The sequence below is a fragment of the Primulina eburnea genome, chromosome 15 (genome assembly GCF_022965805.1).
Source record: "Primulina eburnea isolate SZY01 chromosome 15, ASM2296580v1, whole genome shotgun sequence".
Taxonomy (NCBI): Eukaryota; Viridiplantae; Streptophyta; class Magnoliopsida; order Lamiales; family Gesneriaceae; genus Primulina; species Primulina eburnea.
In genome coordinates, this window is record NC_133115.1 from 23,327,386 (window position 1) to 23,352,405 (window position 25,020).

Below are 25,020 nucleotides of genomic sequence, written 5' to 3' on the forward strand. Positions count from 1 at the left end.
TCTACCATTTTTTCTTATGGGTTATTTATTTCTGTCTTACAATCCGTGAGGTATTGAATTTCTCTTCCCAATTCATGCTGATTATTTATTTGCCTAAACATGTGCAGAAAATTCAGGTCTACATGTATTTAGCTTTCTGGCAAATTCCATCCTCAAAGAGGTTTTATCAGCCATCCAAACAGGAAAACCAGGGGCTTTCTCTCCAGGAAGGCCTACACAGTTTCTCCAAAATTATAAGTCAAGCCTAGATTTTTTGGCTTATCTAGAAGGTATTTGAGAAGCACTTGATAAATTATGTACTTTAATATGCTATGTTATGTTTTTTTAATTAATTCATCGTGCTTTTTGTTGTTATGCAAGGTTACTGTCCCACTAGGTCTGTAGCTGTTAAACTTCAGGCAGAGGCAGTCTATATAGAGTTCATGAAGCAGTGGAATACCGGGGTTTATTTCTCATTGAGGTACGAAACACAATTCATATTTCCTTTTTCTGATTTGTCCGGGGACTTTCATTTCTAAGGAAGGTGATGAATTAGGTCAAAAAAGAAAAGTGCAACTCAATATTGAGTATCTGATTCATTTTCTCAGGTTTCAGGAAATAGCTGGTGCTTTGGATTCTGAACTTATGAATACTTCACTTGTGCCCTCTCTGAACTCTACCTCAAACCAGCAAAATTCTCAAAAATTATTATTGAAGCAGAGTATTTCTCTTATGGATTGCTTGAGGTCGTGCTGGGCGAATGATGTTCTTGTTCTTTCTTGCTCAGACAAATTTCTACGTTTATTTTTGCAACTTCTTTCAAGGTCTCTGCATTTTTGTTTATTGAGGCTAGAAGTTTCATGGTTACAATGATTTCTGAATTTAACTCAAAATTTGGAAAATTCAATTTGTTATGGATGTAGATACTCAAGCTGGTTGTCAGCTGGATTAAATGCTCGCAGATCCAGGAATACTAGCACTAACACTGGATCTGAATGAGCTATTTCTGCAGCCCCGGATGATTTCCTCTATGTATGTATCACATTGTTCTGTTACAATTCAATTCTTCCGTGCAAAAAATTAGTCTGTTCCTTGAACCTATTTCTCACTAGGACAACATAGGGCCTTAAAAACAATTTTTAATGAGCTTTTAGACGTAAAAAGTCGAAATTATTACATACTGGGATAGTTATGAAGACCATAGTTATTGGTATTTTGTTGTAATTTTCTTTTTGTTATCTAAGCCTCTGTGTGCCACCTTGGGAAGACCCGAAACTTTTTTCTCATATATTGTCCCAATCAGTGGCTATCAATTCTGCAAATTCCACACATTTACATGTGTAAAAATGTGATCCTTTGTCCTCTATTCCAAGTGAAGACGATTGTTGGATGCCGAGCCTTGTAAATACATCCCCGAAACCACAAGTGATAGCATGAGGAGGAAAAAAATTAGAGAACTTGCTAAGCACTGAATTCTGCAAGTCCAAAGCCCATTTTCTTTTAATATGTCAAAAGTAGGGATGCCAATTTTCCCTGCTAGGAAAACCTGAAGTGGGGTTGGATTGGGGATTTTCAATTCCCCGAAACAAATTGTGGACGAGTGTGAGAATGCTATCCTCATCCAAGAACCCATCTCGAGGCTCCCGATAATAATATCATTACTACTAATAATAATGATCTTTTCTAATAATTAACAAAAAAAACTCAAATTCATAACATTCAAATCTCGTTCATGATTCAACTCGTCACCTTATGATAATTATGTGGTTTCATTTTTTTAATTATTAAAACCATGAATTACAAAAGTTTGTATTATTTTAGTAATATATATATTTATATTTATAATTCAATTATTGTATCAATATTCTTTAAGTGAATTTGAAGACTTTTTGGACTAATTCAACCGATATTTGAAGCGGTGACGAGGATAGTGATTTAATTCATGTCAGGTCGGGGATGATGATGACAAATGTGGTCCACCTTGTACCATTTCTAGATTATTTGAAGCAAGGATAAGGACTAGGACGAAGATTTAATGTACGCGGATGAGGATTTTCAGGCCAATTAGATAGAAATGGGTATGGGACCAATGAAGACTTAATCACCGCGAGGATTAAATGGGGAATCCCTGATTAGAAAAAGCGGGGATTGGGGCAGGAGTCCTGCCCCATTGCCATCCCTAGTCACAAGGCATGGATTTAGTTCTAACCTCGCCAGGGTTGTAAACATCTAATTAGTTAGCCTGGTGGAATGCTGACATATTTATTTCTTTCTTGATGTTATTTTATTATTTAACCATAAATAAATTTTCCCCTAGGTTCCCTTTTCTTGTTGGCAGTTCTTGGTTGTAGCATATATGAATGCTTATGCAAAATTTGCAACCATCTTATGGTGTGCCAAAGATTATTATTTCAAATTTGTTGATTAATTTTTGTTTCACAGATAACTCATGATTTAAAATCCTTGGTGGAGGAAGTTTGTGTTGACTATCTAAGGCATGTTCTTGAACTTCTGAAGTTGTGTCCTGCTGAAGTACTTGACCTTGTGAAGCAGAGTATTTTACACGGTGGAAACTCCCTCAGAGTTCTTCAGCCTCAAGTAATAAATTTGATAGTAGAAACTCTAGTTGAGAAGTCTGTGGAGGTGAGCCGGATGCATAAATTTTATTTTCTAATTGGTTTTGTTATGTTACCTGTGTTTATAGGCTATATGGCTATAAATTTAAGTAGGAATTTTTGTAATACTTTCTCATTGTATTTACAGTTATTTTATAGACCCACGAGGAATACCTTACTCATTAGAAATTACTCTGATAGATTTTATAACAAATTGTGTAGGACTTGCGACAATTGAAGGGAATAACTGCCACATATAGGATGACTAACAAGCCTCTACCTGTTAGGCATTCACCTTATGTATCTGGTGTATTGCGCCCTCTAAAGGTACAACTAATTTTTAAGCTCCAGAATCTTATATAATATAAAATATTGATTTCAGCTGTCTTTTAATTGCTAATTCGAAAAAAAAGACTTGGAACTTCTGTTTAATATTATGGATGAATGAGGAATTAATCCCAAGCATAACTGATGTTCTCTGTACCTTTATCTCTTGCACTCCAGCTGGTCTGTTGCTTCAATTTTAACTGCTTCATACAGAAAACCTTCTATCATAACTTTCCTACTTTTTGCAGGCTTTTCTGGACGGAGAGCGAGCGGCTACATATCTAACCAGTGAGCTTCGTGAGGAACTCTTACATGGAGCTGCAAATGAGATCACTCGTCGATATTATGAATTAGCTGCTGAGCTCATCAATATGGTATGCTGATTATTTAGTGTTCTGGATCTCTTCCTCATTTTTCGATGATTAAAATTTTCTCCTCTTTATATATTGAAATAAATTCCATCAAGATGCTCGTTCCAGTATCACAATTGTGGATCTGAGGACGGATGTGTTTTGACATCCCAATGAACAAGATTTCACTCCTTTTAAAAGTTAGCACGTGATATAAACCAAGTCAATTTACCTTTGGCAGACAAAACAAATATAAATTTAATGTCTATTTGAAGGTAGTTGAGCAGTATGTGTGAAAGAGACGAGAAGAACTGTAATTGAAGATACTTGTGTGTTACACGTGCACACCTCAAGCATTTTCTCTATGTCGCTGAAAACAACTAGGTTTATTACTGTTATCCTGAATAACCCTGCCGAGGTTCAACACAGCGTCATTGGACTCGTTCTTATTGAGTTCCTGGCTTCCTCATATAGAGCTTTCATTTCGGTGTTACACGTGCACACCTCAAGCATTTTCTCTATGTCGCTGAAAACAACTAGGTTTATTACTATTATCCTGAATAACCCTGCCGAGGTTCAACACTGCGCGTCATTGGACTTATTCTTATTGAGTTCCTGGCTTCCTCATACAGGGCAGGGCTTTAATTGAGTAGAAACTTGTCTACCTATTTTTTATTGAAGGATAGGTTATAGGATATGCTTTTGTCTAAATAACATTGCCTGATTAAAATTGTTGACAGGCCCGAAAAACAGAGTCCTCGCTTCAAAAAATACGTTTAGGTGCACAAAGACGAGCTGGGGCAAGTTCAGATGTCTCAGATCATAATGTGTCTGATACAGACAAGATATGCATGCAGTTATTTCTTGATATTCAGGTGGTATCTCCTACCTCAAAAAAACTTCACAACATCCCTGTTCATTGAATTGGTTGTGTTTCTACTCACTCGTTGCACGCTTTTCTATGACACGCAGGAGTATGGACGGAACCTCAATTCACTGGGTATTGATGCTAGTACTATTCCAGCTTATTGTTCCTTGTGGCAGTGTACAGCTCCTCCAGACAAGCAAAACACAATTAGCTTCTAGTTCCTAATTTGGCTGCTACCATTTGCAATGTGACAAATGATTTGAATTCAGTCATATGTTCCAAAACCCTGTGGCGATCTTCTAGCCGAAGCAGAAGCGTTGAAGGAATCAGAGTTAGATATCCGGAATCATTTTTCGCCATCGAATTTTTTCTTATATATAGTAGGGTTGTTTTTTTTGGCATGTATTTGTTTTACTCGTATTCTTTCTAATCTTTCTATGTTGTTTTACATGGCTTTACTTCTTTCTTATGATATGATATGAGCAACAGAAGAATGTCCAGCATAGGACATCCCCAAAATCACCCTCAGCTCTTTGCCATATGTATTTCTGAACCCGTAGATGGAGAAATAAATTTGGAAAAATAGACATATTTCTCTTTTGATGTCTAATACTTTTACTATTTGTTTCATATTCAAAGAATTCAATTCAAATTTTAACTAAACCTGGGTCAAAAAGTCATCAGTATTTGGTCAAAATTTCGAAAACATTAAAATTGGAAAAAAAAATCTATAGAAATGCAATAATTTATGATCATTATAAATATTTATGGACGCCATTGAACTCACAAATTTCCGGTAAAAATTAATATTATTGAAAATATTTATAATTACTGAAATATTTTGCAAATTATTTATAGCTAAACAAGTAATAAATTGATTAAATTATAGTTAAAGTAAAAATATAAACATTTGTATTGTTCATATTTTTTCACTAAAAAACCCCATCATTTTTTAAAAAAACATTGCTTTAAGCAGTACACTTTCATAAAACAAATTAAAATTAATTTTGTTTTCTGCACAAGTTCTGAAATTATTAAATAAATCTAGCACAATCATACTCAACAATGAAAAATATGAGATAGATATCGAGTCTGAGATTCATCAAAAATCACTTCCTCAATCATAATAAAAATTCACTTTAAATATAAATATAGCTTTTCTAAACATATGGAGGAATACATGAAAAAAACTACACAAAAACTTTTGTAAGACGAATTTTTTATTTTGACCACTCATAAAAAAATATTATCTTTATGTCGAAAATATTACTTATTATTGTAAATATAAGCATGATTAACCCGTCTAATGAATAAAAATATAGGAAATCCTCTCACAAAAAACATATTAAAAAAACCTATTATTTCTCCAAATTTGAAATTTACTATAACAATGCAGATTGTGTTAGTTTTAAAATTATCATATTTATTATCATAAATAAAATTATTTATTATTATATTAGATTTGTTCGTTGTTATGAATTACCTGCATATGGTAACAACGTAGTTCATAACAACGAGACATTAAGTTTGAAATCTGACTTTCATGATCGAGAAGTAAAAAATATTATTTTTCTATTTGTACAAAATTTTAATTATTACGCATTTACTAATGTGATAATTTTCTTCTATATTACAAAGTTCACGGATACCTGATAGTATAAAATATCCCGTAATAGAAATGATTAAACCAATTCTAAAGAAAGTGCGCAGCTTATTAAGAGACACTTTATAAAATTTATTTGCATTGTTTTGGAATACACATATTAAATGTTAATAAAATAAAATTTCTGGTTTATACATAATTTATTTATAATCACATATTTCATTTTTCTTTAGGAATAATAATAGGTTGTTGTATATATTATGAAGAGATTTTGTAGATAAAATCACAATCCATTTGGATAAAGATATTGATGAAACAATTATTGTTATCATTCAAATGTGTCAAACACGTGTCATGTTACAAAATTGTTTGTGAATGTGGATTTAGATGAAATTACTGAATTTTAAAAAAAAAAATTTCATTAATTTTATTGAATTCGATTTAAAAATATTTTTTTATCACATTTTAAAAATAATAATATATAACTTCAAAAAAATTAAAGAATTAAATATGTATTAAGGTTGGTGGTCGACATCAATACACTAAACACGATAAGCATCATGTCATTGCCTTAGGCTAACACAATCTAAAATTTTGATATATAATAGTGATTATTAGCCAAAAAAATTAATCGACATACGTTGTATTTAAGAAAGTTTTTAAAAATTAGCGAAAAAATAGTTTTATAATTATATTATTTTTTCAATTTAAATGTCTATTCATTTTTCACTAATTTTTAATAATATAATCCCGTGCATCGCACGAGTTAAATACTATATATATATATATATATATATATATATATATATATATATATATATATATATATATATATATATATATATATATATATATAAAAGCAGAGTTGTCTGCTATTTTTAGTATTTTCCCGCCAAAATATATTTCTAAAAAAGAAAAAAACTAAATATGTGCCTGGATTTATGTTCAACAATTGTATTGAGAATATTTAATTCAATATTAAAACTATATATTAATGTATGTGTGTAGAATGCTTGAAACTTGAATCTAATCTAGAAATTAGAAATCAAATTAAATTACATTTCAAATTTCGAATCCGAACAATTAATTTCATTATGGGAATTATAAACTAAATTCAAATTAATATTCAAAATTTAAATATGAACTACTAAAAAAGAAAAAAAAACGAAATATGTGACTAAATATATTTTAATAAATGTCTTAAGGATATTTAATTCAATATTAAAACTGTAGATTAGTGTATGTGTGTTTCTGACTTGAAACTTGAATCTAATCTGAAAATTAGAAACCAAATTAAATTACAATTCAAATTTCAAATCCAAAAAATTTATTTCATTATGTGAATTATAAACCAAATTCAAATTAATATTCAAAATTTAAATATGAACTATGTCACTTGACACAGATTTCAAATATTTTATTTCGAAAAAGTCATTTTAGAAATTAAAATTAATATTTTTTTAATATGTAAATACTTTTATAAACTTGCATTAAATATCTCTCGGAATTAGAAACCAAATTAAATTACATTTCCAAAAATTTAATTATATTCTTGAAATTATAAACTAAATTTGGTATTAAAAATGTATGAAATTTGATACAAATTTCAAAACTTTTCCTCAGATTAAATAATTTTATAAATTAACGGATCAAATTAACATCATCATCACAATACTAATAGCTTGCTAAAACTCTGGCAAAAATACCTAACGGATCAAATTGCTTTTGTAGCTGAACTTTCATACATACCCCAATGACACCTTTATTCAGTTCTGTCCGTGAAATTGAACTTTCAACTTGATAGTGGACGTTGAAACTACGGCTAGTGCGTTGTTACGATCTTCTTCCATATGGGAACAATGGGCATACATTCGAATGCATCTTTCACGATCAGGAGGTAACATTTTTTCTTATATTTGATTATGAAATTCTCTCAACACAAAGAAATATAATATATAGAGTCTCCCTATTTTTTTAGGGTTCGCGCATACATGCAACAATCAAAGAAGTCCAGATTCAGAAAATGAAACCAATTCTCAAAGAAGGTCATCTTTTTGCAATTAAAAACATAATTGTTGCAGATAATCGTCTGAAATACAAGACAACAACACATAAATACAAACTCATGTTTATGAACAAAACTAATGTCTGCGAGATTTTCGATGATACTTTTTCATCAACTATGTTTGAATTCAAGAACTTTAGAGATTTGAAGACCGCAAAAGTCATTTATGAGAATGAACTTGTTAGTAAGCTGAAAAATAAATTGATTTCAGACCCTACTGTTGTTGAAAATTATTCTAGAGAATTTCTTGAAAGTCGGGTATGATACTGACTATTATTGTATGTCATTATTTAAATTTTAATATATTGTTGGTAAAAAAATTTCATTTACTACAAGAATCTGATTTGTTTTCTACGCTCAACAAAACTGAAACAAGAGATGATGAGGTAAATATCACAAAATTAAATATATATGCTTATGAATTTAGTACAAAATCAAATTAAATTCTTCTTTTTAGGTTATTTCATCCGGAGATGAAGTCTCCACACCAATAAAGTCTACTACCAACGAAGTTCCATCTAAAGATGTCTTAAATGATTCTACATTGAAAAGAAGACTTATTGATGAGTTCTCATCCACTGTCCCAGTTAAAAAGTTTAAAACTATCATCAAGCAAGAGAAAGACTGAAATATGTTTATCATTCAAAGTTTTATTTAAAGATTAAGATTTCATGAGACACTTTTATCTTGGTTTCAAACATTTACTTTTGTGAAATTTTATTTATATTGTCACGGTCGACTGTGTTTGTTCAATGAAGTTTCATTGTTCCATTGAATGTGTTATGTACGAATTTATCATTTTAATATTTAATTTTTTTTTTGTGATAAAAATGTAAACTACCAAAATTTAGAGAAACTGAAAAAATGCAACACGACAAGCAAACATAAAATAGTGCATGTTTTAAAATTAAGATTGTGGTCACCCTAAAACCAAATATGAATATTTTTTTGAAAAATTATTCCACAATCAACCCATATTCCAAAAAATATTAAATACTTTTTTTCACACGAAGGCAAGAAAAAATAAAATGACGAAGAAATTTCAATTAGGATTGATGTCAGATAAATTGAACATAAATAAGAAAAATCAGGCCAAACAATCAACATTTTCCTTATTCCAAAAATGAGATTCTTGAAATTTAATGTACTGCATTAATTAATATATGTCTTTTCCAAATAGAGGCTTTAAAATTTTAAAACTAAATATATAGCTGCCTGTAGAGTTTCAAATATACGAATAAGATTGCTGCCAAATAAAATACTGTTATTAAACAGACAATAACGCATACAAATATACGAATAAGATTGCTGCCAAATAAACAATAATTGCCTAATTAACTAACAATTGCTTTATAAAAATAAAAACTCTTAATGAAAAAATAATAATACACTGCATCAACTAATACTTTTTTCTCAAAATAAATTCATAAAACTTTGAAATCTATATCATATACGGCATTAACTTATGCTTATCTAATATTTTATTTTTCAATAGCGATAATAAAAAACTCGAAAAAATTACGATCGAGTTAATGCAACTGTTTTTCATTATTATCACAACTAATTACAAGTTTCAAAATAAATACATGAATGAGATATGTTTGATTGCTGCTTTTATAATAAATTCAAAACACTACAAGATTTATTTTACAACATATTTAATTCGTCTATTTTATCTCTGAATCCACTCATTCTCAGAACCAAGTGTTTGAATTTCTCAACAGAAAACCAATTTGTTCAGAACACAATCACAAATCCCGTCCAACAATGAAGCGACTGACAATTCTTAGTGGCAAGCGACAGAAGAGTGACGACCAAACAAAAGTGATGATACCAAAATTTTACCTCGGGTTCAGTCCGGAGAGTGAATATTCAAATCTTCACCACGAGACGAGCAAGCACTCCAGAATCTGTATAAACAACGGAAAAAAGGTTAGGGGGCGTCGGAAGATTATCCGACGTAACCCCTCCGATGCTTAAGTCAGTCCAAGGGAGCAAACTTAAAGATGCAGTATAAGAGTGATAAGTGAATAAGAGATTGTAAATGCATTAAACCTTATGCCCCTACATGGTATTTTATAGGGAGAAGATAAGCTCCTCAACCAGGCGGAACTCCTCTCGAGATAGATCTTCGCCCGAGATAAGGGATCTTCTCCACTAGGACTCTATCCCGACAGCGGCTAGGACTCTACCTCTATCTTATCGGGATTTATCCGTATCCCATATTTATTGATTTCCTTATCTATTGCTGAACATATCTTCTTATCCCTTTGCCATGATAGGGTCCTGAATTGCCGACCTCCCGAAGGGCTCGAAATTATGGGCTATGGACCGTGGGCTTGGATTCCTGACCACGGGGTGGGCTAGGACTTACTTTGGGATGGGTTCGGAATTATGGGCTATGGATTGTGGGCTTGGATTCCTGACCACGGGGTGGGCTAGGACTTACTTTGGGATGGGTTCGGAATTATGGACTATGGAATGTGGGCTTGGATTCCTGACCACGAGGTGGGCTAGGACTTACTTTGGGATGGGCTTGGACCTGTCCAGAGGTACCAGAATTATGGAGGGCATCAATAGTACCCCCTCTTAGTCTAAAGGAAGTATGAAGTTTAGACTGATAAACCTGGTCGAGTCCCGAGCTCCCTTTCTGTGTGGTTCTTTTTATTATTATTATTATTGGTGTGCTTCTTTGTTCCCACGTGGCACATCAGACGGCCCAGGAATCGATCTGCGTGATATGTGATTGGGCGGTCCGGTTTCTCTGACATCACGGTTCCCTAGGAGACCGTACACCTTCCCAAGAAGATCCGGGCCCTTGAAGCTGGGCGATCGGACGATTAGCATCAAACCTCCCTTAGTATAAAAAGAGGGACGCTCTTTTCATTTTCCCACTTATTCTTTCCGAACCGTTACTCTGCCAAAATTTCGAGAGCTTTCCCGACCAACCCAGTTTTACGCCCAACCAGTGTGATCCGACCCCGTCCTCTGTAAGTTCCTTTGTTCTCCATTAGCATTATTTAGGAGATGTCTTCCCCTGACGAGTCGGCCGTCCAGGAAGTAGCTAATTATCTAGATGAACTTCCCTCTGGAGCGGACGAACCTGATCCCTCTAGATCCGAGCAGGGTCCTTCCGAGCCCCTTGATGCCCCCCGAGGAGTGAGTATAGAGGGTTCCGAGCCTTGCCCCCAGAAACTCGAGCGGAGAAGTCACGACGTCTGAGGCAATTGAAAGCCGATGAAGTTCGCCTAAGGGAGGAGGGCCGACCCTGGTATGAGGTCTTAGCGTCGCACCTTGATCCCGACCTGGGCCCCTCTATTAAAGAGGGATCGGGTAATGAAGGTCGGGATGAAGGCAGAAATGGCCAAGTTAAAGAGGAAGAAAACCGAGCCCTCCAATGAGGCTGTCCTATCCGAGTCCCCTAGCCCCAAGCCTTCCAAGAAGAAGATTGCCAAAGAGGGGTCGGGGTCGGGTTCTCAACCCCTCGGCCCCCCGGTGCTCGAGTCGCCCGGCCATTCAGTGGGCAAGGGGAAGGGCCAAATGGACGAGACCCCCTCTCAGCCTGAGTTGGTGATTCTAGAGGGAGCAGAAGCCCCTCGCAGCCCGGACATATCCTTTCTAGCCCAGCCTGATGGGCGTGGGGCTTTTGGGGGTCCAAAACTTGGTTTCCTCGTGTGACTTAGGGATTCTGCACTCCGCCCCAGACTCCTTAGAGAGAGGAATCCATAGCCCTCGGGCTTATACATGTATGTTTCCTCTTGCCTATGTACTTTATATCTTATTTATTTTCAATCGAACCGATAAATTTCTTTCTATTTTTTTTTCAGACTGTTGCTTGGGTCGGCGAGTATACCATCCGAGCTCATAAGGCTCGTACTAAGGCCCGATCCAACGCTCGAAGTATGGACGACATCCTGGCTCGACATCGGAAATTAACTCAGCGAATGCGTGCTTTGAAGGCCGAGCACGATGATGAGCTTCACGGTGTTCGATGTGAGTTGGAGGGCACCCAAGACCATCTTAAAGCTTCCGAGCAGAAGATCCGGGACTTGGAAGAGGCGGCTCGGAAACGAGAAGAAGAGTCCGAGGTTGTTTGGACTAAAAAAAGGGAGGAATTCATCCGATCCCCTGATTTTGAGAGGCTTTGCGCAGGGAAGGCAGTGATCTATTTTGAGTAGGGGTTTAAAGGCTGCCTGGCCCAATTCCGAGCCAACGGTTATTCCGAAGCCGACCATCCTGCACCCTCCTTGGATTCAGAGACCGCCTTGGATGCTATGCCTGAGGAAGGGGAAGCATCGGGGCCAGAGGGCCAGACCGACCATGGCGATGCTACCGACCCCAAATCCCCTTTAGTTTAATTTTCTCATGTTTGTAAGCCGAGCTCGGCGTTTTGTACTTATCTATTCTGATTTAATGTAAGTGAATTGTCCTTTGACTTGTCCTTAATTAATTTTCTTTTGTTTATCAATCTCGGTTTAGGATATCTGACCACGATGGCCATTCAGGCTTTGTTTTAGAAATCATTTTTGCTAAGTTACCGACGTGAAACCCAAGCAGGATGGTCGTCCAGGCATTAAACTTGAAAATCATTCTTTTCCGAGTAATAAATGAAAAAATCCGAGCCGGATGATCTTCCGAGCACCACACTTGAAAATTATTTTTTCCAAGTAACAAACGTAAAAAATCCGAGCCGAATGATTGTCTGAGCACCGTGCTTTAAAATTATTTTTTCCACGTAACAAACGTAAAAACCCCGTTTGTGTCAAACCATGCGGTCATGGACCAGTGTAATACCGAGCCAGCGGTCGGGCTTGTTTGGGTTAGTGCCACATTAGTGAATTTTATTTATATGAGACCCATATTCGTGAGTTTGAGTGTTGCTGAGCCAGTGGTCGGGCTTGTTTAAGTTAGTGCCACATTCGTGGATTTTATTTACATGAGACCCACATTCGTGAGTTTGAGTGTTGCCGATCCGGTGGTTGGGCTTGTTTAAGTTAGTGCCACATTCGTGGATTTTATTCACATGAGACCCACATTCGTGAGTTTGAGTGTTGCCGAGCCGGTAGTTGGGCTTGTTTTGGGTTAGTGCCACCTTCGTGGACTTTATTCACATGAGACCCACATTCGTGAGTTTGAGTGTTGCCGAGCCGGTGGTCGGGCTTGTTTAAGTTAGTGCAACATTCGTGGATTTTATTTACATGAGACCCACATTCGTGAGTTTGAGTGTTGCCGAGCCGGTGGTCGAGCTTGATTAAGTTATTGCCACATTCGTGGATTTTATTTACATGAGACCCACATTCGTGAGTTTGAGTGTTGCCGAGCCGGTGGTCGGGCTTGTTTAAGTTAGTGCAACATTCGTGGATTTTATTTATATGAGACCCACATTCGTGAGTTTGAGTGTTGCCGAGCCAGTGGTCGGGCTTGTTTTGGGTTAGTGCCACCTTCGTGGACTTTATTTACATGAGTGAAAATATCCTTGGAATAAAATTACCGGTTATACATACGTCCGAAATTTAATAATTATATCTAAAAAAGTGTAGAATGTGCAGGGCGGGTGGTATCAGTTCCCCCCCCCCCCCCCCCCCCCTTAATTTTTATTTCTATATATATTCTAGGCTTAATATTTCTTCAAATGCTGGGCATTCCACGGCCTTTTACCATTCTTTCCTTCTGCATCCTCCAGATAATTGGCTGCGACCCCGGCCTTCCCTATTACTTTCAAGGGGCCTTCATATTTTGGATCAAGTTTTCCTCTCTCTCCATGGTGTTGGATCTTCCTCATCACCAAGTCTCCTTCTTTGAAGACCTGGGGGTAAACTTTTTTGTTGTAAGCTCGGATCATCCGTTTACGGTAGGCGTTCATCCTTACCTTAGCTATCTCCCTCTTTTCTTCCACGAAATCCAACTCCATAGCTCGAAAACCTTCATTATCCGAGCCATACCCTGTGACCAGAGCGCTTTCTTGTCCGATCTCGGCGGGCAGTACTGCCTCTGCTCCATATACCATGCTGTAAGGGGTTTCTTTCGTAGCACTTTAAGGTGTGGTTCTATATGACTAGAGTACGCTCGGGAGTTCCTCCGCCCAACTGCCTTGGGCTTTTCCTAACCGAGCTTTTAACGCTTGTACTATCGTACGATTGGTGACTTCAACCTGCCCATTACCTTGGGGGTAGGCCACGGAGGTGAACAGCTGTTGGATCTTCATTTCTTCACACCAGGCCTTGACTTTGGCTCTGCAGAATTGTCTTCCATTGTCTGAAATGAGTTTTCGGGGTATTCCGAATCGACATACAATATTTTTCCATAAGAATTTGAAGACTTCGGTTTCTGTAATTCGGGCCAGCGGCTCGGCCTCCACCAACTTGGAAAAGTAATAAATCGCCACCAATAAGAATTTCCTCTGCCTCGCGGCTGATGGGAAAGGTCCTACAATGTCTATGCCCCATTGATCGAAGGGACATGATGCGATGACCACCCTCATGAGCTCTGCCGGTCTCTTTTGTAAGTTGGCATGTTTTTGACAGTTGTGACAGGCTCTGACCAGGGTAGAGGCATCCTTCTTCAGGGTTGGCCAGAAGAACCCTGCCAACAGCATTTTCCGAGCAAATGCCATGCTTCCCAGATGATTTCTGCAGCACCCCTCGTGTATTTCTCTAAACACGTAGTTAGCTTCTTCTTCTCCTAGACATTTTAGTAATGGTCGGAAGACAGACCTTTTGAATAAAATATCATTGATAATTACAAATCGAAGAGCCCTCATCTTGATTTCTCTTGCCTTTCTCTCTTCCCCGAGCAGCTTTCCATGCTTCAAGTGTTGATGAATATCATATCTCTAGTCCCCTTCCTTTACGTCGGCTAATATGTCGTCCAACTGTTCGAGTTGAGAAACAAGCTCCTGTCCTATCGGGTTGGGCTCGGTCTCCCAACTCATAGCACTGGCCAGTTTGGCCAGTCGATCGGCTTTCTCATTATCCGCTCTAGGAATAAGCTCTAAGATGAGCTCAGAGAATTCTTCTTTGGCTTTATTCATCGCTTGGGCATATTTGACCATTTTATCGCCCTTCACTTCAAATTTCCCATTACTTTGTTGGATCGCCAATTGAGAGTCCGAGTATATGATGGTTCGGGAAATTCCCATATTGCGGGCTGCTTTGAGCCCCAGGAGGAGAGCCTAATATTCGGCTTCATTGTTGGACGCTTTGAAATCTAACCTGACCGAAATTCCTGTTTCCTCTCCCCATGGAGAAATAAGTACAATTCCAAACCTACTTCCTATCTGACGGGAAGACCCATCTATGAAAATTCTCCATCGTTCCTCTTCTTCTAGTTGTACTGTTTCGGCCACGAAATCGGCTAGGGCCTGCGCTTTTATTGCCTTTCGAGGTTCATATCCGATGTCATACTGAGCTCGGTAATCCATTTGATCAACCTTCATGAGGTATCCGGGTTTTTTGAAATCCTGCCCAGGGTACTGTTGATGAGGACCGTTATGGGGTGTGACAAGAAATAGGGCCTTAATTTTCTGGCTGTGATGACCAGGGCCAAAGCTAATTTCTCTGGAGTCGTATATCTCAACTCGGATCCTCTCAGCGCGTGACTGACAAAGTAGACCGGCTGATGGGTTATTCCCTCTCTTCTTACTAGGACCGAGCTGGCCGCCCGGGGGGTGACTGAAAAGTAGACTAGCATCTCCTCCCCTCGGATTGGTTTGTGGAGGACAAGTAACTCCTTCAAATATGCTTTCAGCTTCTGGAAGGCTTCTTCGCTCTGTTCGTTCCACTCAAAGTTTTTTGCTCTCCGGAGTACTTTAAAGAACGGAAAAATTCGGTCAGCCGACCTAGAAATGAACCTAGCTAGGACGGCTATCCTTCCAATAATCTGCCAACGTCGGATGATGACGATTGGTATTCGAGGTTGAAGATTTAATATATCCTTGAATGGAATAAACAGACTTGGTAGCAGATGATGATAAGGAATTGTTATGAGCTGTGGTTTGGTATATACGGATGTTGTATAGCCAGTATTGCGAGATTGACTTTATCAGAGCTATGTTTAGAGATAGAATCTGATATGAGATTGAGATTCCAGAATGGTTCATTGAGATAAACTTCTAATTTGAACTCTGTATACATTTCTTCTGATATATCTAAATTGATTACTTGCGAGTTCGAGGACGAACTCAGATCTAAGAGGGGGAGAAATGTAATGCCCGCGATTTTATTACTGTAATCAGACGTTGATTAATTGTCAAAATTGTGATTAGCGAATATCACAGGAGCCAAATAAGACATGAGAGGTGAAGCCGGGCGTCGGTACATTATAAGCTAAGATGTTGGACAGAACATCTGGCGCCCGAGCGGTAGAAAAGAACCGCCCGAGCGCCAATGCACCATAATTATAGAATTTGGGCAGAACGTATGGCGCCCGAGCGGTAGAATGTTACCGCCCGAGCGCCATTGGATAACAAGCTAAGCTCGGACAGAAGGACCCGCGCCCGAGCGGTGATTTATTACCGCTCGAGCGCCGCTTGAAAATAGTGAAAAGATGACACGTAGCTTGACATGCAACGTATATATATATATACATTACAAGCCTTAATCCCCTCAGAAGGCATAAACGAAGATCGAGAATTCTTCAAGAAAATCCTTACGCCTTTTCGCTTAGAGATTTGAGATTTGCGAACGATCCGCCCGTCAGATTTTAAATCCGACTTCAGTACTGTGTTCCTATCAACGCAGGCTACAACTGGACGTAAGTTTTGTTACGTTTAGACATGATTTGAAATTATGACATTGTCAGAAGTGAATAGGAATCATATATGGTGTTTCTGATACAGTAGACATCGTATAATTGAAATCAGATCGAAGAACAGATTGTTTCTGTAATTGTTATGATTTTTGGTGTTGATTTGACTGAGATTTGATATCAGATTTGTGTTATCGTTGAGATTATGAGTTATACCAGTATTGATTATGAGTTCTGGTATTATATCTGTGATGTTGAGATTGACGGGGTTATTCAGATTGTATTGTTATGCCGTCGAAATATCAGCAGATTGACATCTGATCAGATTTGATATTAATTGCCAGTATTGATTATGAGTTCTGGTATTATATCTGTGATGTTGAGATTGACGGGGTTATTCAGATTGTATTGTTATGCCGTCGTATCAGCAGATTGACATCTGATCAGATTTGATATTAATTGAGATTGCATTGTTATGTCATTGATATTGATCAGATTATGTATTGAGTTGAATATTAATCAGAACAGATTCTGAACTGAGTTATATACTGATATTATAATTATACGATTGCCATTGCCAGATTGGGTATGGACATATCAGAATCCAAGACTTCGTCTTCGTCAGACCGGGAAGACAAAGGTATAAATAAATGTTGATTCGGGATTGCACAACTCGAGTTAGGTTTGATTTGAGTTTCCCTAAAACACATAATTTTTATGTTATTGCATTGATATTTGCAGATTATCAGATTGATATGTTTAGTCTATTGAATAATAGCAGAGCCAGAGTTTGAATCTAGGACAGATCAGCCTAGCTAGGGCAGAACCGCCAAGTCTTGGACAGAACTGCTAAGACCCTAGACTTGTGGTATATCGATGAGCTTAGATGTAGATCGACTTCTATTGTAGACACTCGATATAGCATGCCCAAGTCTAAGTCTTTGTCAGAAGTGCTCAGACCCTAGACTTACGGTGTATCGATGAGCTTAGATGTAGATCGACGTCTATTGTAGACACTCGATACAGCATACCAAAAGTCTAACTTAGATCGGGACCCCTAGATTAGAATGAGAGATGAGTCGAGTCTTAGATATTGAGACTAGAGTTTGATTTACAGATCCATATTAATTTATGTTTCGTAGATTACAATTCATGTTTTATTTACAGACTGATATTGATACATGTTGTTTGATTATGCTACATGTGATAAGATATAATTCTTGATTTTATGTTTTATATGATTGTATGTATACATTGTTTATACTGGGATATTTATATCTCACCGGAGTTATCCGGCTGTTGTCTTGTTTTGTATGTGTGCATGACAATAGGTGGGGCAGGATCAGGGTCCAGAAGATGAGGAGAGATCGAGATTAGAGTGGTGATCACGGACTTGGATGTAGATAGGTTTTATTACTTGACTGTAGTAGTCGAACCTAGTTTTAAATTAGATGCATATTATACATGATTTGTATTATTATACTAGTTTGTATAATAGATTGATTCCATTACCTTCCGCATTTTAAAAGAAAAATTTTTAGACCCTGTTTATCTTAACTGATAATTAAACCCCAAAGATGATTAAGAAAATGATTAGCGTCCGGGTCCCCACAACAGGTGGTATCAGAGCGATAGATCCTTTAGACTGAATTAGATTGAGATAGAAGAGAATGAGCGGGGTAGATGAGTTTTCTTTCCTTGCATGTGATTGCTAGCATGTGATTTATTATCGCATTGACTTACATGTGTGCTAGCATGAGACTATGTGTTACTGCTTTGAGATACATGTTTACCTGATTATTTGATTGGAATTGGTATTATGTATCACTGAATATGAATCAGATTTGATTTTTGATCAGCAGTAAGATGATAAGAGAAAGATTAGAACAGATTTGTTGTATTGGGTTACTAATGCCTTTGGTAATCAGATATACCTCTCCGAAGAATTCCGGAAAGAGGTAGTACTTCAATTGAACAGACAGATATGTCCGAAACTCAGATGGAAACACAGTTGAAGAGGTTTCAGTCGTTTCAACCGCCGATTCTGAAGGGTACTGAGACGTCAGCAGATTGTTAGAATTGGCTTGAGGACACAGAAATGTTATTTGAATTTCTTGATTTCACAAATGATTGGAGAATCAAGTTGATTGAGAATCAGTTGCAAGAGACTGCAAGAAGATGATGGTTACTAACCAAAGGAGCCTTAGAACAGAGTTGTTCAGTGATTACGTGGAAAATTTTCAAGGTTGAATTCTATCATAGATTTTTCCCCGTATCGTATAGAGAGGACAGAAGTGAAGAGTTTTCAAACCTGAGACAGGGTCAGATGAGTATTGATGAGTACTTGGCACAGTTCTTCACCTTGCTACGTTTTGCCCCTATTATGGCTAGAAATGATGATGCTATATCTAATCGGTTCATTCAGGGATTGAATCCAGAGATACGTACATTGGTGAATGTGAAACGATCGATTAGTTTTGCTGATACATTAAATAGGGCAAAAAGAGCAGAAATAGTTCTGATGGAACAACAGGGAGCATCGTATGATCTTCCAGTACCAAATCCACAGCAACTGCATTCTAGAGTTGAGATTGGCAGCCGCAGTGGTAAAAAGAAAGAATAATTGAAAATTCAAAAGAAACAGTTCAAGAAGTTAGGAAGTGACTCGTCTAGCTCCAGTGGTTCCAGCCCGAGCTATACTGGAGTATATTGCAGGACTTGTGGAGGGAGACATTCCACAGAGCAATGCCAGTGAGTTACTGGTATATGCAATATTTGTAAATAGCCGGGACACTTTGCTAGAGTCTGTCCCCAGAAAGGTTCTCGAAGATTTTAGGGAACAGAATTGTCTGAGGACAACGACTGAGGAACAGACCCAGAACACACCACATGTACTATTTTTTTATGAGTACATCGCATATGTATTTATATATACTAATGCATTCTTTATGATTATCTGTGACTGAGTTGCATGGAGATATGCTGTATCTGCTGGGTTTGTTCGTACTGCAGTATTGATTTCCTTGGTTGTTGGGAAAAATGTTGATATCAGAGATTTCTGTGAAATATTATATGTACTGCAGTAAGATAAGAATAAGATTGAGTTAGATTGTGCTGTACTGTGTTATCTGATTTTGGTTGCATTACTGACATCGATATGATGATCAAGTACAGAGATATTGTAGAATTATTTCAGAGATGGTAAGATTCAGACCAGATATGGCTGACAAACGGAGATTTCCTGGTAAGAATTCTAGATCTAGAATTCCTTTGATATTTGTATTGTCTATGACTCGATTGATACAGAAAGGAGCAGATGGTATCCTTATGTATACAGTAGACGTACTGAAATCGAGCCTAGCATTGGCAGATTTGCCAGTGATGTACGAGTTGGCTGATGATTGTCCATATAAAATTTCAGAATTGAATCGATACTAGGTACTGTTTGTGTTTTAGAATTCAGTACAGAATGATATTGAATGTACAGAATGATACAGAATGAATTGAAAGAATTGAAAGATCAGTAGAAGAGTACCGACCAAGAGTTACAACTGATTTAGTGTTTCTCTTTGGCATGTTTCAGTATGTTCAGAGATATTCTGATGATTTCATACTCGTTGTATCTATGATATTTTGATATATTAGCAGCATCTGATTGATTAAATAGAATATCTGAAGATTATATTGAATACTCTGAGAACTGTGATCATTGTATACAGAAAAATTATTCAGATAGAAATCTTGATTGAAACAGATTGTATTCAGAATAAGCGATATCTGAAGTTAGTATACTGCTTGATTTTGACACAGTTGAGATTGTGATCAGTGGCTGAGAATGATACCGATATCAGAAAGATCAGAAGTATCAGAAATTTCAGAAATGTCAGAAATGTTAGAAATTTACTTTTGTCTGAGTTGGCAGCTTATCTTATACGATTGTTGTTTTGTGTTTTCTTGAGTATTGTTATATTTCCACAGCCGTATTTGATACAGATCATTGTGAACCGTTGAGATTATATACAGTTCAATCCGAATCAGAGTTGAATTCGAGAATTTCAGTGATTCAGAAATGTGATTAGAATGTTCAGAACTAGATTTCGATAGTCAGACCAGAGCATCGATCAGAGTGACAGATACAGGATTCGTGCTGTATGAAAATGAGTATTTGGCGATGTCAAATGTTTCAGAATTGTACAGCAGAAATTGATATTGATAGTCAGAACCGAATACCAGGTAGGTATTTTCCTTTCATTTATATTATTAACTGATTTGTTTATATCAAATGGTTCGAATTTGAAATGACAGATAGTGTCAGAAACGCACAGTAGTGAATTCAGTTTTTAGTTGATAACTGTGAATGTATGATATTCGAACAGATAGTTGTGATATAGACAGATTAAATCAGTTATGGCATAATTTATACTGAAATATTGGCAGAATTTGTATTGACATATCTGAATTGCCAATAAATGAAGATAGAAAGATAGAGATCAGAAGATTTATTACAGAATTTGTATATTTCTGAGTAGACATAGGAAGTATGTTTCAGTGAATTTCGTAATGAGACCACTGTAATATTTTCCAGATTGAGATATGATATGATTGTGACTGACAGATTGTTCAATCTATATCTATTAGTTTGTACCAGATAACATACAAACATGACCAAATGACACAGATCGATGTCAGAAAAGTGGTCAGAATAACTAGAATGCAGAAGTAGAATATATCAGAGTGTAATTTTGCTTGAGTTTGTATTTGTGGTAGAATATACCATGAACTCATTCCTATATTATCCATCGACTAATAGATAGCCAGAGGATACTATCCAGATATTGGAAGATATCCAGAGAGCTGCAGTGCTGGATGCTAGCACTAATTGATAAGATATATTGTCATTTTATGAATTATGGTACCAGGATAGTCATCAGGTGAGTAATGAGACAGTTACAAACGAGACACTGTACAGTGAGTACTGCAGATTTCCTTTGTATAAGAATAATATCTCGGAGATACCTGAGATAGGATCTGATACGGTCAGAGATATGACCAAGAAAAGGTAGCTAATTCAAAAAAAAAAATGAAGATAATTCATCAGATTGACATAATCTGCCAACGTCGGATGATGACGATTGGTATTCGAGGTTGAAGATTTAATATATCCTTGAATGGAATAAACAGACTTGGTAGCAGATGATGATAAGAAATTGTTATGAGCTGTGGTTTGGTATATACGGATGTTGTATAGCCAGTATTGCGAGATTGACTTTATCAGAGCTATGTTTAGAGATAGAATCTGATATGAGATTGAGATTCTAGAATGGTTCATTGAGATAAACTTCTAATTTGAACTCTGTATACATTTCTTCTGATATATCAAAATTGATTACTTGCGAGTTCGAGGACGAACACAGATCTAAGAGGGGGAGAAATGTAATGCTCGCGATTTAATTACTGTAATCAGACGTTGATTAATTGTCAAAATTGTGATTAGCGAATATCACAGGAGCCAAATAAGACATGAGAGGTGAAGCCGGGCGTCGGTACATTATAAGCTAAGATGTTGGACAGAACATCTGGCGCCCGAGCGGTAGAAAAGAACCGCCCGAGCGCCAATGCACCATAATTATAGAATTTGGGCAGAACGTATGGCGCCCGAGCGGTAGAATGTTGCCGCCCGAGCGCCATTGGATAACAAGCTAAGCTCGGACAGAAGGACCCGCGCCCGAGCGGTGATTTATTACCGCTCGAGCGCCGCTTGAAAATAGTGAAAAAGATGACGCGTAGCTTGACATGCAACATATATATATATATACATTACAAGCCTTAATCCCCTCAGAAGGCATAAACGAAGATCGAGAATTCTTCAAGAAAATCCTTACGCCTTTTCGCTTAGAGATTTGAGATTTGCGAACGATCCGCCCGTCAGATTTTAAATCCGACTTCAGTACTGTGTTCCTATCAACGCAGGCTACAACTGGACGTAAGTTTTGTTACGTTTAGACATTATTTGAAATTATGACATTGTCAGAAGTGAATAGGAATCATATATGGTGTTTCTGATACAGTAGACATCGTATAATTGAAATCAGATCGAAGAACAGATTGTTTCTGTAATTGTTATGATTTTTGGTGTTGATTTGACTGAGATTCGATATCAGATTTGTGTTATCGTTGAGATTATGAGTTATACCAGTATTGATTATGAGTTCTGGTATTATATCTGTGATGTTGAGATTGACGGGGTTATTCAGACTGTATTGTTATGCCGTCGAAATATCAGCAGATTGACATCTGATCAGATTTGATATTAATTGAGATTGCATTGTTATGTCATTGATATTGATCAGATTATGTATTGAGTTGAATATTAATCAGAACAGATTCTGAACTGAGTTATATACTGATATTATAATTATACGATTGTCATTGCCAGATTGGGTATGGACATATCAGAATCCAAGACTTCGTCTTCGTCAGACCGGGAAGACAAAGGTATAAATAAATGTTGATTCGGGATTGCACAACTCGAGTTAGGTTTGACTTGAGTTTCCCTAAATCACATACTTTTTATGTTATTGCATTGATATTTGCAGAATATCAGATTGATATGTTTAGTCTATTGAATGATAGCAGAGCCAGAGTTTGAATCTAAACATATCAGCCTAGCTAGGGCAGAACCGCCAAGTCTTGGACAGAACTGCTAAGACCCTAGACTTGTGGTATATCGATGAGCTTAGATGTTGATCGACTTCTATTGTAGACACTCGATATAGCATGCCCAAGTCTAAGTCTTTGTCAGAACTGCTCAGACCCTAGACTTACGGTGTATCGATGAGCTTAGATGTAGATCGACGTCTATTGTAGACACTCGATACAGCATACCAAAAGTCTAACTTAGATCGGGATCCCTAGATTAGAATGAGAGATGAGTCGAGTCTTAGATATTGAGACTAGAGTTTGATTTACAGATCCGTATTAATTTATGTTTCGTAGATTACGATTCATGTTTTATTTACAGACTGGTATTGATACATGTTGTTTGATTATGCTACATGTGATAAGATATAATTCTTGCTTTTATGTTTTATATGATTGTATGTATACATTGTTTATACTGGGATATTTATATCTCACCGGAGTTATCCGGCTGTTGTCTTGTTTTGTATGTGTGCATGACAACAGGTGGGGCAGGATCAGGGTCCAGAAGATGAGGAGAGATCGAGATTAGAGTGGTGATCACGGACTTGGATGTAGATAGGTTTTATTACTTGACTGTAGTAGTTGAACCTAGTTTTAAATTAGATGCATATTATACATGATTTGTATTATTATACTAGTTTGTATAATAGATTGATTCCATTACCTTCCGCATTTTAAAAGAAAAATTTTTAGACCCTGTTTATCTTAACTGATAATTAAACCCCAAAGATGATTAAGAAAATGATTAGCGTCCGGGTCCCCACATACCCGGAGTTGTTTGGTAAGACTTAAATTTCGAGGACGAAATTTTTATAAGTGGGAGAGAAACTGTAAAGCCCAAAAATTAGTATACGTAAAATCTATGCATTTATTTAATTTATGAAATTTCATTATTTTAACTATTTATGTTTATTTGATGCATGTTAAAATAAATATTTTCTCAAGTTTATGTTTCAGGTGAATATTCGATGCGGAATCGAGTGAAAGAGACCGGTGACGATTTTGACAATTTTAAAAGTGATATTTTATTTTAAGTTAGGTTTGAGGCATTTTAAATGATTTATGAAGTTTTTAATATTTATAAAACCTAATTTAAAAATTAAGTTATTTTAAGATTTTTTTTAACTTTTAAAGTTTATCAATTTTGTAATGTATTTTATTTTTATTTTAACAAATTGATTAGTGGGTTAGTAGTATTAATTAGCAAGTTAATTATTAATTTAAAATCCTTAACTATAATTATCTAAATAATTGACTATTTCCTACACACACCACACACATATACACGTATAGCACACACACCAAACACATTCCATATTTTTAATATGTTAACGAGAAGAGAAGTTTTGTTAAAACTCTTATTCCTCAAATTTCCTCTCCATTATTTCATCTCCATTATTTCCTCTCCAACTTCTTCAAGTATTCCTTAGCAATTCCAGCAAGTTTTAGTGAGTGTTCTTCAAGGAAAATCGAGCCACGATCGTCCGAGATCAACCTTCGCTCCGTTTTCGCTTCGGTGTCGTCGTTTCGGTATTGTTTAATCATCAAAGGCACGTATATTCTGTTATTTCTGCATCGATCTCGTCATATTATGTGTCGTGTTATTTTTAAGCGTAAAAATTTATGTGTGACGTTCGTCGTTTGAGTAGAAAATGGGTTGGATCATTTTTGAAATAAATTTTAGATCTGAAAACTCGTTTTTGCTGTCTTTTCAAATACTGCGATTTTTCGGTCGTGAATATGAGAAAACTTTCAACAAGAAAATT

At 36.5% G+C, this 25,020-nt stretch overlaps 1 protein-coding gene and 1 pseudogene across 1 annotated transcript; one reads left to right on the forward strand and one right to left on the reverse strand.

Annotated features, from left to right (window-relative positions):
* The first annotated feature begins 100 nt into the window (after window positions 1-100).
* Window positions 101-4,695, forward strand: LOC140815555 (conserved oligomeric Golgi complex subunit 2-like; annotated as a pseudogene).
* An 8,729-nt stretch (window positions 4,696-13,424) lies between these two features.
* LOC140815556 (uncharacterized) lies at window positions 13,425-13,814 on the reverse strand. The gene has a single exon (XM_073174634.1). The coding sequence runs from the start codon at window positions 13,812-13,814 to the stop codon at window positions 13,425-13,427; it is 390 nt and encodes a 129-aa protein (XP_073030735.1).
* Window positions 13,815-25,020: the final 11,206 nt, after the last annotated feature.